Raw genomic sequence first — 15,148 nt, 5'->3', positions numbered from 1 at the left:
TTATTGATTTTTATTGTTTTTTTCGTGTTTTTGAGAAACATGTTTTTTTATTAAATAAAATACTTTAACAAAGAGAATTTTTTTAAACATTATCGAAGTTTTATAATATTTATCGTGTTTTGAAATGAGATTTGGTGTGAAATTCGGGCATTATATGCCTAGATTTTATTGTCGCCCGAATGAATCCATCTCTTGCTTCAGGCCCAACTGTAGACAACGATGCCTGGGTAACTAATTTGATGCACCTCTCGACTGCTTGTGTGGCAGGGAAATCTGGGAAATTCAATACTGTCCTTTTCTTCACCGAAATTATTTATCATTTTGACTAGGCCATCATTACTGATTTCGGATAGTATCGGTGGCGGTGTAACTTCGCATTCCTGCCAGTTGATAATATCGTAATATTTACTTGCTGAAAAGTTTATTGTTGGAATAATAAAGTCTCTAACAACAGATGGACTCGGACATCTATCTCGCGCCTTTAATATTCGTCTCAAACCCAATAAAGTTCTCTTACAATAAGGTTGTCATCCATTATCATGGATAGTAGCAGATTTTCCGGGTGGGAAAAATAGGCGTTTCTTTGAATTACTGGATTAATTATATCTCGTAGATCGGTGCTCAAATATCGGGTGAGTTTTATTATAGTCATGTAATGCCCCATCTTTACACGACGGGTGCCTCTTTATCTCAAACCATGTCGGAGCATATGCTTTAACAACATATTCAGCAAGAATTTTTAGGTTCACTGAAGGGTTAGTTGTTCCTATATATAATCGAAGTATTGAGTTTGCTGTCGTCAACCAGCGTGAGTGACAAATACTACCTGGATGACGGTTTGCTAAATTTGGTGGGCAGTGACCTGTTGTAACTGCAAAACATATTTCGTACAAGTATTTTTGGTCCGTGCTCAAATTTTTCAATTCCTCTGCGTTGAGTTTGTGCATCTCAAAGTGTATTGGTGAATAATTTATAACGGTGTTTTCAGAGCTGCTTGAAATAAGTTTTCCAATAGGTCCTGAAAACCCTTTAGGTCCTGTTGTAGCACCATCTAAGTGTTGAAACAAGTGGCGAAGGGGAAGTTCGTTTGCATGCAGCTGACAGATAAACCATTGTAACAGATGACCTAATTCCAATTCCATGAATCTAATAGTTCCATTTCTTTTGCCTGTATTGACAGCAGTCCCATCACATCCAATCGCTGATAAATCATTCAAATTAAAACCGTTCACTTTTAAATGGTGTAACATGCTCTTTGCGATGTTTTTGCCAGTTCCTGATGTTGGTGTAACATGTCCAACATATTGAGACCCCGGCTCAGATAAAATGGAATAATGTTCTTCTGAAATCGTTCTCCGATGATATCTATCCCCTATTTTTTCCTGAGACAGTGTTTTATCCTTCCTTCCATCGAAATATAGACCTCGAATTTTCGTTGACTCCGACGACATCTGCCATGTTTTTATTAAAAAAGTGCGACACGTTTGTCTAGCTCGTCTGAGTTTGCTCCTATCAATCACCATTTTAGAGTCGTCTTCGGTTACTATGCCAAAATCTTGTAATGTAGCACTTGCAACAGCTGATGCCGACCTGTCTGACAAACCATACTGATCGCAGATTCTGGCCAAAGTGGGGAGTTTTAACATCATACGGGAATTTTCTGGAGGTTGCGAAGAATGTGAAGAAAATTATTGGTTTTCATCAAAAAAGGGTTGACGTGGTTTTGTCGCTGATGCTGTAGATGAGCTGACCTTCGAAACAAGTTCAGATAAACGAGCTTGCATCCTCATTTTCCGATGTAATTTTTTTGTTGTGTCGGTGTCTATTGCTCCCAGCATCATTTTTCTCGAAGATCTTTGGTCTTCAAGGAATGCTTGTTCTTTGGTGGGTACCTTGCGCGTCTTTTCGCAGGAACACATATTCAGATTGTTACATTTGCATGAAGCAATATCGAAAAGTTTATTCATTTTGATTTTATAAGAATTTAACTTAACATAATAATGCACACTTTTTTTGGCCAATTTTTAAGTTTTAAGTATTCGTTATAATGATCTTGGATCAGTTTCATCACTCGATTGTGTGAAACAATGGGAATATAAGCGCGCTTCCAAATTCCTTCAACAATTGCAGATATAACACTTTTTATTTCGAATACTGACGGTTTTTTTGTAGAGTTAAGATTACGCTCATATCGTAAGAACAAATAATGTTTAATCACTTCTTAGACAGAAGGTAACACTTGAGAGTTCATTTCAGTTGGTGCCCCGAATATTGGACATAAAATTTTGCTTCTCGTGTAATTTGCATTCATTTTCACAACAATTATATGTGTTAAAATTTAATCGGACAAGGATTCTAACACGTCTACGGTCAGCGGTAGCCGAAACGAAACTAGATGCAAGTCGCATCTAGTTTCTGCGACGAAACAATAGGAGCGAAATTATCCCCCCCACCTCCACAGCGCTCACAAACTCACTAGTTTAAGAGCAATTTATGCAGTGTTTTTTTTTTTTATATAAAACATGTAATGTTCAATAAGGTAAATGCAATTGAAAGTAATGGATATTATTTTATATTTTTGAGACTGTACTCAGATTTTGGGAAAAAATGGCTAAATTTACGTTTTTTACGTTACGAAATCGCTAGGTTGTTGAATGAAGACATAAGTTTAGATTTTTTTAAGTATTTTTACGAGAATATGAATGACATGAAGCATCTTTTGGCAGCTATTACAATACCGAGATTTGATTTTTGCAATGTCACTCCACCCTACTGCACAGTTGGAAACACGTAGAGATCCACTGGTAGGGATACGTGGAACATGGTGACATTTTGAGGGAGATCTTTGGAGTCGAATGTGAGGACAACAGACTGAGAGGGTCTCCATTCTATGGCGTTTCCAGTGTTAAAACGATAATTTAGTCTGCGAGCTTTAATGACCTTTCCGTAACCCTGGGGAACCTTAATGTTCTCCAAGATGTCCTCTGTCGTCCAGTGTGGAGGAATCCCCTTAGTGACTCCAAGTTTAGTAACCTGGTAAGAAGGAATGAATACGTTATAGGAGTTTTCCTTGGCAACCGCTGATTTAACAAAATTATTGGCTTCAGCCGCTGTCTTAAACTCGACGGAAAGACGGTTACGACCAACCGACTTAACTCCATTCCAGACAGGACTGATTTTATTTTTGTGGAGAAAGTGACCAAAGTCAATGTCATACAATGTTGTTGGACCTCCTTCCTTTGAAATTTTAGTGACATGTGTGATGTATGGAGGCCTGTCTAAATTGTTGTTCGTGAGGGTGTAGGGGCTGGTGTCGGTATGGGGACAGGAGTAGTTGGACTAGCAATTGGCGTTGTGATCGACGAGTTGAGTGGCTGGATAGATGGGGTCTGCTGATTGGACGGAAGAATACCATTGTCTACAAAGCTTCTATTTTTATCAAGGGTAGGAATTTTGTGGGGTACTTTTTCGGAATCTGTACTGGAATTTCGCACAAGCTTTAAATTTTTCCTTTTTTTAGTCGTTACTGTGATGAAGTCTGAGGGTTCTGGAATATCGGTGGCGACCGTTTCCATTGAGCCCACCGAGGAGTCTGAAAAAGAGCCATCGTTGATTTCGTCCGGGGGATCAGGAGGTTTAGCCCGTTCCATCTCTATACTAATATTTTTAACCTACCTACATCAAGTATTTAACAAGACTTACCGACAAACAGATAAAAACAACACAATATTTAACAATTAACACAAATATAGTTACACAAACTAAATTACAAAAGAATAAATTACTAAATGGGTTAAAATAACTAATATGTTTGATTTATGTGGTGATGAGACACTCCGACCTAGCTGTCACTTCTTGTCGTTCTCCAATGAACTCTCTAAAACTTTCTGAAAAACTCTCCCAAGACAATTCTTCATTTATCCAAACTCTCAGTATGCTTCTAATTGACCTTATTTCTTCTCAAACTAATCTACCGTCCAACGCTGCTACTATTATTTCCACATTAAAATCATTTATTCAAAATGACTGTTCAAGATTTCAAAATACTTCAGTGGAATAGCCGAAGTGCTATTTCTAACAAATCTGATCTCCTTAACCTATTAAATTCCAACTTTATTTCTTTGGCTGCTATCTCGGAGACTTGGTTTACTCCATCCACCCACTTTAATGTGGGAGGGTATTCCTGTCTCCGCGACGACCGCCCAGGAGGTACGGGCGGCGGTGCTGCCCTTTTTATTAAGAAATCCATATCATTTTCCCCAATAAATAATATCAAACCCCCCAATGCTGACTTCCAAATGGTTGCAGCTAAAATAAAGGACACATCCTTTATTTCAGTCTATCTTCCCCCAACAGCCCACTTCAATAAACAAATTTGGTTGCAAATTGTAAGTCAACTAAGCCCTCCTTTCTTTATATTAGGCGATTTTAATGCCCATTCCCCCGTCTGGGGTTCTGCTTTCTCAGACCGAGATGGTCGAAGTGTGATGGATTTCCTAGATCAATCCAACCTTTTCCTTTTGAATGACGGATCTCCTACTAGGATCTCACGCCCCAGCACAAACCCCAGTGCAGTGGATCTCTCGATATGTTCTACTAGTCTGGCTTCTCTCTCCTCGTGGGTGGTGTCCCCCGACCCTTGCTCCAGTGATCATTTCCCGATCACCATTACTTATCAAACTTCTTTCCAATCGGACAAGTCTCATATTTCGACAAAGATTAAAACGAAACACACCAAATGGGATGAATTTAACTCTCATATGGACAAGTTCCTACTAAATTTACCCGACACCAATATATTTTCCGTCAAAGATGACTATAATAACTTCAAATCAATGCTCATAACTGCAATAAATAAATCAAATCCTCCCCCTAAAACTAAATCTCTTTTAAAAAAACTCCCTCCAACTCCCTGGTGGGATGAGGAATGTTCCAAAGTAGTAAGAATTCGGAGAGCTAAATAAATCTCTTTCCTATCGTTACAATATGACTATGGAGAACTATCTTATATACAAAAACGCTGAATCCAATGCCAAAAGGGTATTGAGGTCAAAAAAAAGATCTGGGTGGTACAACTTCTGCAGTTCAGTATCTCCGAACACTCCAATTTCGGAAGTTTGGTCTATGATCCGAAGATTTCGATCCTCCTTCAGTTCATTATCTCCTCGAGCGTCTCATTCTAAATGGATCGATGAATTCTTGGACAAAATTGCCCCCCCTTCTGTACCTAACCGCTTCTGTGCCAAGAGCGAGTTAACTCGCATTCTTTGCCGTGCCCAGCAGGCCAGCCATAGAAAAATAGCGAGTTTACTCGCTCTTCTTTGAGCCTCTGTATCATACATATGTCCCGTTTTTTTTTTTTTTTTTTTTTTTTTTTTCTTGAAAATTGAATAAATTTGGTAAGTCATTTAAATATCATTTCAAGGTGTAATGTTGTTAATTTATAAAAATAAGATTTAAAAATGATTTATTTTGATTAAAAATTCACGGCCTGCTGTGCACATCTACACTTCTACCTACTGGCATTCAAAAGGCTAACTTAGATGAAATAATGCCTATCTATAATACTCCTATGTCTAATCATTGGCTAGACTCTCCATTCACCTTAATTGAGCTAAAAAATTGTTTATCAATAGTCAAGGACTCATCTCCAGGCAGAGATGGTATACCTTACAGCAGTGATGGGCAAAGTACGGCCCGCGGGCCAAGTCCGGCCCGCCAGGCTAGTCAATCCGGCCCGCGACATTGTTTTGAATAACCCTACCACAATTTACCAATTGAACAAAATGTATTTTCTACGTAGATAGAATAGAATACTTAACGGTTTCTTTCTCATTGTGTTTTAAGTACGGTATTATTGCATCTAATATTAGTTTTGCACACAACCTTGCGCTTTGCAGATCGGTAGCATGGCGATGTGAAGTGCAATGCGTGTGTTGCTCGGCTAAGCTTGGGACGAATCGGGCGCTACCATTTTCGTTTCCTCTGTTGTCAAGGTCAGTGATCAATCGTTCAATGTTCATCAGTGTAGTTCGGACAGTCACGACGCGACGTCACGTGCGTAGTCAGTGTCAAGTCACCTCTGCGGCTGTATGCCTGGCTTGTGTTTCTATGGTTGTGCTTTTTTGGTAGTGTCATTGACATTTTTGATCGTTACAATGGCAAGTAAAAAACGTAAAGTTGATTCAGAATGTCGTATTTTTAAAGATGAGTGGACTTGGAAATACTTTTTTACATATATTAAGGATAAACCTGTGTGCCTAATATGCAATGAAGCTGTAGCGGTATTTAAGGAATTCAACCTCTCACGACACTTCATGACAAAACATAACAACGCCACTTATGAAACTATGACCGAAGAGGAACGGAAGCAAAAAGCAGAAACTCTACGTAAGAAACTGTCAGGTCAGATAAATATTTTAAAAAAAAAAGCTCTTCTCAAAAGCTAGCTACACATGCCAGTTACGTTGTAGCATACAATATTGCAAAAAGTAACAAAGCATTTTCTGATGGTGAATTTCTAAAAACTTGTATGATCCAAGTATGTGACATTTTGTGTCCTGACAAAACGAAGGATTTTGAGACAGTAAGTTTGTCTCGAAAAACAATTTCTTCTGGAATTGAAGTAATTGATAAGCAGTTTGCCTCACAACTAGAGTCAAAGATAAGCGAGTTTAAATTCTGTTCTTTTGCGTTGGATGAAAGTACGGACATAATTGACACAGCTCAGTTACTGATGTTTATAAGAGGTGTTGATGACAACTTTTGTGTTAGTGAAGAATTAGCTTGCATGCGTTCATTAAAGGGAACGACCAAAGAATCAGACATTTTTCAAGAATTTCAAGAAACTATCACGTCTTTGAAAGTACCTTTGACCAAAATTTGTAACATCACTACTGATGGAGCACCGAATATGACAGGGACAAAATCTGGTCTCGTAGGCATGTTTAAGGAATCATTTCCTGGGAACGAAGCTGTGTTTCTTCATTGTATCATACATCAAGAAGCTCTGTGTAAATCTGCTCTAGACATGAAACATGTGCTTGATGTTGTTATTAAGCTTGTTAATAGCATTCGTTCACGAGCACTCAATCATAGACAATTTCGAGAGTTTTTTGACTCATTGCAGTCTGAGTATTCTGATGTACTTTACTACACTAAAGTAAGGTGGCTCAGTGCAGGACGAGTTTTCGAACGAGTTTGGGATTTAAAAGACGAAATAATCTCTTTCGTGGAAGAAAAAGGAATGGACGAATGTGAACATATGAAAGATATTGTATGGCTTTCAGACTTTGGATTTTTTACAGATCTTCTCAGTCACATCAATAAATTGAACCTTAAACTCCAGGGAAGAAATCAATTAATCAATAATATTTGGGGTCATATCAGGAGTTTCAAAATGCAATTGAATCTATTTTCTAAACAACTAGTCAAGAAAGACTTTACCCATTTTCCAAGACTAAAAACTATTGCAGTTAGGGAGGACCAACTTAAGAACTATGAGAAAAGCGTGAAATATCTTTATGAAGAATTTGAACGAAGATTCCAAGACTTCAAAGTTATAGAACAGGACCTGGACATTTTTAGTATGCCATTTAATATGGATTGTGAATCAGTCAAACCAGAATTGCAGCTCGAATTGATTGAGTTGCAATGTAACACTGAAGCAACTGTTTCTCAACGTTTCCAAAATTGAGTTCTACAAGGCCCTGTCAAAATCAAGTTTCCCAAACCTGAAATCTCACGCTCAGAAGATAATTGCGATGTTTGCATCTTCCTGCATCTGTGAACATGTGTTTTCTACTATGAAGCTTCGCAAAAACAGTGTTAGAAACCGATTGACTGACCACCATTTAGCTTCACTACTGCGAATCAGCTCATCCCAGTTTTTACCAGATTATGATAAACTTTTAGAAGCTCAGCCACAGTTTCATCAGTCACATACGCCTTCATACTCTTCTAAAGAATAATCAATTTTTGTTACTTTTTTACCATTTTAGCATATAATGTACTCAATATTATACATGATGTAAAAATTAATAAATAAAGTACTTAAATCACTTATAAAAAAATATTTTATTAAATTTTTTTTCCGGCCCGCCTAGATAATTTTTTATTTTATCTGGCCCTTTCCTTAAAAAGTTTGCCCATCTCTGCCTTACAGCATAATCAAAAATAGTAATGATAATGTTCTAAACCACTTCTTAAGCATCTTAAACAATATCTTCCAGACTGGTATAATGCCTGATGACTGGAGTTCTCAAATAATCATCCCTATTTTAAAAACAAACAAATCACCAAATTCTGGATCCAACTACAGGCCAATCGCTCTTTCATCCACCCTCAGTAAACTTTATGAAAAATTAATTAAAAACCGATTAGAATTTTTTGTCGAGAGTAAACAGCTTCTCTCTCCATCTCAATTTGGATTTAGGAAAAAAAAATCCACTCAAGATAACCTTGCCATCATCAGCACTGATATTAATTTATCAATTTCTAAACAGGAAGTTTGTCTTGCCGTCTTTATAGATATAGAAGGCGCCTTTGACAATGTTTCCATCCCAATCCTGAAAAAAAAACTTCTAGGCCTTGGCCTTCCCCCCATGTTTGTCCAATCTATTATTAATCTATTTCTAGATAGAAAAATTTTCATTGAACTTCCAGATATTTCTCCTCAAAGTAGGTCTGTTTGGAAGGGTTTACCACAAGGCGATGTATTGTCCCCCTTACTGTATAATATATACACATATGATATGCATGTCACTATTCCCCCACAAGTAAAAGTTATTGAGTTCGCAGATGACATAGCTTTCTTCTTATCATCCAAAATCATCCCTCTCGCCGTCAAATATCTTAACGAAGCCATGAATGCCCTTTGCACATGGCTCACCTTAAATGGTTTTGAACTTTCAATCCAAAAGACTCAGTGTGTCACCTTCTCAAACCGCCATAAAAACCCCCCCGTTCAAATTTTATTTAAAAATTCTCCAATCCCCAACGCTTCTGAAGTAAAATTTTTGGGAGTAACATTTGATAGGAAACTTAAATGGTCTTCCCATATTAATAATTTAGTTACTAAATGCGAAAAAAATTTAAATATCATCAGATCATTATCTGGCGTTTGGTGGGGAGCTCACCCTACTTGCATTAAGTTGCTTTACAACGCACTTATTCGAAGCCATCTCGATTATGCCTGCCCACTTTTTAGTACTGCCTCAAAAAATGTACTTGATAAATTAGACAAAATTCAATCTAAATCTTTGCGAATTATAACTGGAGCGATGCAATCGTCACCCATCAATTCCCTTCAAGTAGAATGTTCTGATCCTCCTCTTTATTTAAGGCGTCAACTATTTGCTGACAAATTTGTTCTTAAATGTTTAAATTCTAAATGTCATCAGGTTATCCCCAGCGTCTCGTTGTTCATTGACTCAACTCATTCATCTACAATCAGAGCTTCAACTAAACCTCTTCCTGACATCTGTAAAAATTTTAAGTCTCTCTCAGAGCTTCACATCATCCAAAATGATCTACTTCCCTTATACAAATTAAAATCGGGTCACGTCACCCTATCCCCAACAATATTTGAAGGGATCGGAATCCTTAAAAGTCATTCCAATCTCCCGGCCCGAACTGTCAATAATATGTTCAATGACATTATTTCATCTAAATGGCCCAACTTTTCTCTTTTATTTACTGATGGATCCAAATCTCCCGACTCTCCTAACTGTGGTATAGGTATTAACGTTTACCACAATAATTCTAATGACAGAATATTTTATTCAATTTCAAATCAATTTTCAATATTTTCAGCCGAGTGCATTGCAATAATAGAATCTCTCAAATATATAATCAAAAATAATTTCGAACATTCCCTCGTTCTCTCTGACTCTCTCAGTTCCCTCCAAAAACTTAAATCCAGTCCTCTTCTTCATCCTGATGATCACTTTGTATGCCTTATTCGAGAGATGATAGCCTCCATTCAAAGCTCTGGTAAAACTGTAACTCTGATTTGGATTCCTGGACATGTTGGTATCATGGGTAATGATATTGCGGATGCCTTGGCAAAACAAGGAGCGTCCAACCCTGTTGTTACCCTCGTAAACCACATTCCCCTATCTGACATTTTTTCCATCATCAAAGATAGATCCCGCAATGTTTGGGCAGAGTATTGGCACATTGCTAGTCAATCCAAGGGAGCCTGCTATGCCTCAATACAAAGGACTATTCTATCAAAACCGTGGTTTCAGCAATTCCCTCATTTTTCCAAAAAAGAAATTTCTTCACTCATTCGAATGAGGATCGGACATTGTTCCGTTCCTTCCCATCTTTTTAAAATTCACGTCGTTGACTCCTCAGATTGTACATTCTGTGGTCTAGAAGTGGGAACTTTAGATCACATATTTTTTGGTTGTCCCTCTCTAAACAAATATCCTCTCTTCTATCAAGCCTTATCTAAAATTGCCTCCCCTCCATTCAACATCTCATCTCTTCTTCATTATAATTTTGAAATTTGCCCATTTAAATAAAATTAATATTTAAATTCACTTTTCATTTCTCAATAATTTTAAATGATGGCCAAGAACACCCTTGAAGGGTGAAAGCCAGAAATAATGTTAAAAAAAAAAAAAAACGCTTCCCTAGTTACGTTACAAATGCATTTGGTTAAATAATTGTCAGACATTATATTTTCATAGGACATAATAAGTGGGTTTTGATAATTTAAAAGGTCTAGGTTAACATCTCCTATAAGTACAATATTTTCTCTGGGTCTTATATTAGACAGAATGGAAGATATTTCATTGAGAAATTGAACTTTGTTGGAGTTGGGGGGGCGGTATATTGCTATGATGTTTAAAATATTCTTGTTTGGAAGTGTCATAGAGCCAAGCACACATTCAAAATGATTCGTTTCTATTGACTTCTGTTGAAATGTGAGTTCATCTCGAACGTACAACAATATACCTCCACCCGATTTTTTACTTCGGCAATAATTGTAACATTTTAATCCAGGAATATTATACAGACAGACTAGCTCTGATGTTATAGCCGTTTCACATAACATTAACGCATGAATATGTTTCCAACAAGAATTTAAGTAGACATTCAGAGTATTCCAGTATTTATAAATCGATCTAATATTCAACTGAACAATATTAATATTTTCCATACTATAGTTACTATGAACATTTAGCCAATCCTGGAAATCAATCAATTGTTTTATAAAATTGACAGCTGAGGCCTTGACTGTGTCAGATGTCTTATTTTTTGGAATAACTCTTCCTCTTGATTCAGTTTTTGCTGATCCCATAGATGCATTTGAGAGAGTGTAGTAAACGTTTTTATTTATTGTTATTAAGTTTAATTTGTAGAACTCCATTTTATTTTTTTATTTTTTTTATATATACAATAATATTATTATTGGGTTTATAAAAACAGTTTATTTTTAAACAAGTTCTGCTGTGTAATTATTACTACGCGTGACAGCTGTTTCGCCCTCTAAACAGTTTGATAATGCCTTTAGAGGGCGAAACAGCTGTCACGCGTAGTAATAATTACACAGCAGAACTTGTTTAAAAATAAACTGTTTTTATAAACCCAATAATAATATTATTGTATATGTAGTAAACGTATCGCTGAGTAATATCCAGAGTTTTTAGCCAAAATTGTTGACATACAGGGCGTCGACCCTCTCCATCGTTAATAAAATATTTAAAAGTATTGTCTCTTGAATTACTCTCTTTTGTTCTTTTTCTTTTAATTTCTACCTTTGATGACATTCCTACTAACCAATCTTTTTTTCTTTCAGCGGACAAGGCCCAAAAATGATCAAATAATCCTTTCCTTCTTTCTTCACTAATCTCGGCACAATTATTCCCACATTTTTTTCCAACGCAAGGGTTTTCATGTAGTCTCTTTTCTTGAACGATTGATCCATCTTTTGTATATTGCTGGCCAGATTTTTTCAATTGGTTATAAAGTTTTTTTTTGTTCTGTCTCTTTTTTCTTATACCATCTTCACCAACTGTTGTCTCTTGTGATCTTTTCTTATTTTTCTTCTGTCTTTTCGTTGGATTATCAAGTTCACTTTCGCTAGAAGATTCGTCACCAGTCTCTTTCCACGACGAGGAATCCCATACGAAATCTTCCTGATCAGATAAAAAATCCACATAACTTTTCTTCATCGCAGCCTGTTTACTTTTCTTTTTTTTGGGTTGTGGTTCTTCATTGTCAGGAAAACTTGGTAAGTCTTGTGATATGATGCACTTTTACTGAGATAATACAGGCGGAGACCTCTAGCGGCAGAGTCGAAAAATAAGTAATTACGATCAAATGGATGGGTGGATGAAGCTTTACAGGATCGAAGGCAGATGTCTCTGTGAGGTAGAGAGATGGACCAATCGTAGGCCTCGATTTAATCTCCCACCAATCAAGAGGATCTAGAGGATGCGGGGCGGCAAGTGGGAGTGGTTTACCGAAGCAGACAAAGGAATGGACTTTGAACCGGGAGGGGCTATCTCGATTTATTACAGGAAAAAAACGGAACCTTGGTAGAGGGTAGTGCGATGACGTCATGGGTTTGGAATGCAAGGGTGTGGCGGAAACGGGATCGTAAACCATCGACGAACGAGGGGGACGTGTTTCAAGAAGGGTAAGGGACATAACGCGAAACGAACTGGGGACTGAGAGAAATTGGTAGAATCCTACGTTAAGACATACCGGGAGTGGAAATCATTGGGGGAGAGGGCAGTTACACGCGTCAATTAAGGCGATGTGATATTCCAGATGTCCTTCGAATTCGGAAGGGGCGCGGCCTATTGGCATGGGTAATAGAAAACTTAAGAACCAATAAGAGAAAGCCGAACCCCAGACTTATATTTGCCCCTTATTTGCCCAATTACGCCCATAAACGCACACTGGTAAAATTTGTCAAAAATTCGGTATAATATAATATCGGCGTAATGCATATAACTCTTCCATTTATCAAATTTTACAGGAGGCACAAAAAACTGTTTTTTAAACTCTTCGTTTTTTTATGCGACATCTCACAAAAGCGCCTCTGTCTGTACAGATATATTTATATGTGTTGTATGGTATATATGTTGTATAGTATATATATATTTATATCGCCACTGGTTGGGCAGGGTTGCGGGGCGGATTAAGGAAGAGGTTCAAGGAAGGGTTTTATTAATGCGGGTCTTGAAGAAAGAAATGTACTTAAAATTTGTACAGTTTTTTGTAATAAAATTTTGCAACAATTTTTAAATATTTTTTTATTAAGTAAATTTTTAGGTGGGTCCTAATATATAAGGTAGGTTATCTATACCAACATAATAGAAATAACATTCCAATAACATCACAGTAATGTTTTACAATACAGAATTAGAATCATTCGCTTTGGTTGGAAGAGAAGTGTTCATTAATGCAAACATTTTGTTAACAGTTAAATAATGGACGGAATGTAGCGAAGCCGTGTTTTAAGGAGATGCACTACGTCGTGTAATATTTTAAATTGAGCCGCTATCAATAACAACCCTTACTTAGATGGCGATAAGGTTAAAATTCCCGCTTAACACCACCCGCCGGTTTTGATTTATGCAAGAAAAAAACATGGCCAAAAAATGCCCTTTATTTTATTTTGTGGATGTTAAGGCATAAATATTAAAAATTTTTTTGATCATTTTATAAATAACTTAATTTACCACATTATACAATAAAATCATGTACGAAAATGAGTTCGTAAGTAGGAGATTTTGATCTCTAAAGCAGTTTTCATAGGCCTCATACATTATTTTTTTCTGGGCTTATTATTATTATTTATTTATTAACGCCCTATCGGGCTTTTACATAGTAAGTTGACAGTTTATGTATTTAAGTGTAACATGTACATGGATAAAATAGCTAAATATAATTTACTCATAAGGTATTTAGAAAATAATATGGTTTAGTAAATCAAAGTATGAAAACAAGATCTTTTTTAAAGCTAATAAATATTACAAGTTAATAACTAGCAAAAAGGTCTAAAATTAGTTGCCTTTTGAAACTCTCAAAGTTATTAACACCAAATATGTCGATAAGTTTACAATATTTGTTTGCAAGGTGATGAATTCTTGGAATAGATTGATCTAAAAAATTCTCGATTATTTCAAAGGTCAAGATGTATTCTACTCGCAGTATTTGCCTGGAAATTTGTTGGATGAAATACTTACCCAAATTTAATTTGAAATAAACCAAATGCTACGCAAAGACAAATTATAAACATAAAAATGAAATAAAAGCCGAGGTGAAGTAAATCACAATAATAAATGCCAATTGTCTCAAAATTTTTTTTGGAAAGGAATCAACTATGGTATCAATCTATCGATCAAAAGTTTGTCTTATTGGAGATTTACATCATTATTCTGGATAATTGTGATCCCTAAAAAGTATCTTAGGACTCTCATGGTCTTTTTTTAAGCCTTTTAAAAGAACTCACTCGAAAAATGAACAATTCCAAAACCTGCATTGACCATTTAGAATAAAACATAAAACACAAGCAATCTGTAATGCGTGTAATGAAAGCTATTTTGTATATATAATTTACAATCTCGAACCCAAGTGACGGTTTTATTTCGTTTTATATGCAACTTTAAAATTGAATTTTAAAATAAAATTATATGTAACCGATAAAAAAGTGAAATGAAAGTTTAATTTTAAAAATTCTTAAGTAAAGGAATGTGTTTTCAAAATGTTTAGTTTCATAATTTTTTAAAGTTTTTCTACACAAAACACACGGGTTAGTTTTTTAAGCCAATATTAATACCAAAATTTAATTATTTATGAACAAAAATTTTGATTCCTAATACACATCTAAAAGATTATTGGACCTAGTTTTTAGAACAGTTTTTTTTGGCAAAAAATTATAAAATAACTATTTTATCGGAATGATTGTAAAATTCGGAACAATATAAAAAAATACATTCCAAATGAAAGCTTCTGGAATGGTCCATGTTAAGAAATTTCTAATTTCAGACGGGTTAAAATAGGCCGTCGATAATAGAAAAATCTGAAACAAACCGTAATGCCGTCAACCCCTCGATCTAATAAAGTATACTGATAAACTTCAAAATATTGATAATACGAGTGCATATAAATGATACATGGAATA

General features: G+C 36.0%; 1 protein-coding gene across 1 annotated transcript in view; it reads right to left on the bottom strand.

Annotated features, from left to right (window-relative positions):
- LOC149409197 (uncharacterized) overlaps positions 1 to 13,053 on the bottom strand; it is a 71,229-nt gene extending 58,176 nt beyond the window's left edge. Inside the window, exons 1-2 of the mRNA XM_089650035.1 lie at positions 11,622 to 13,053; positions 11,213 to 11,329 (exon numbers count right to left, since the gene is read on the bottom strand). Of these exons, the coding sequence (XP_089506161.1) occupies positions 11,213 to 11,329; positions 11,622 to 12,185 (681 nt within the window). The 5' untranslated portion in view covers positions 12,186 to 13,053. The remainder of the gene's footprint in view (positions 1 to 11,212; positions 11,330 to 11,621) is intronic.
- Between the last annotated feature and the right edge of the window lie 2,095 nt (positions 13,054 to 15,148).

Source organism: Hesperophylax consimilis, unplaced genomic scaffold (assembly GCF_061612785.1).
Source record: "Hesperophylax consimilis isolate HC1 unplaced genomic scaffold, BYU_Hcon_1.0 scaffold_33, whole genome shotgun sequence".
Classification (NCBI taxonomy): Eukaryota; Metazoa; Arthropoda; class Insecta; order Trichoptera; family Limnephilidae; genus Hesperophylax; species Hesperophylax consimilis.
This window is presented reverse-complemented; position numbering and strand designations above follow the sequence as displayed.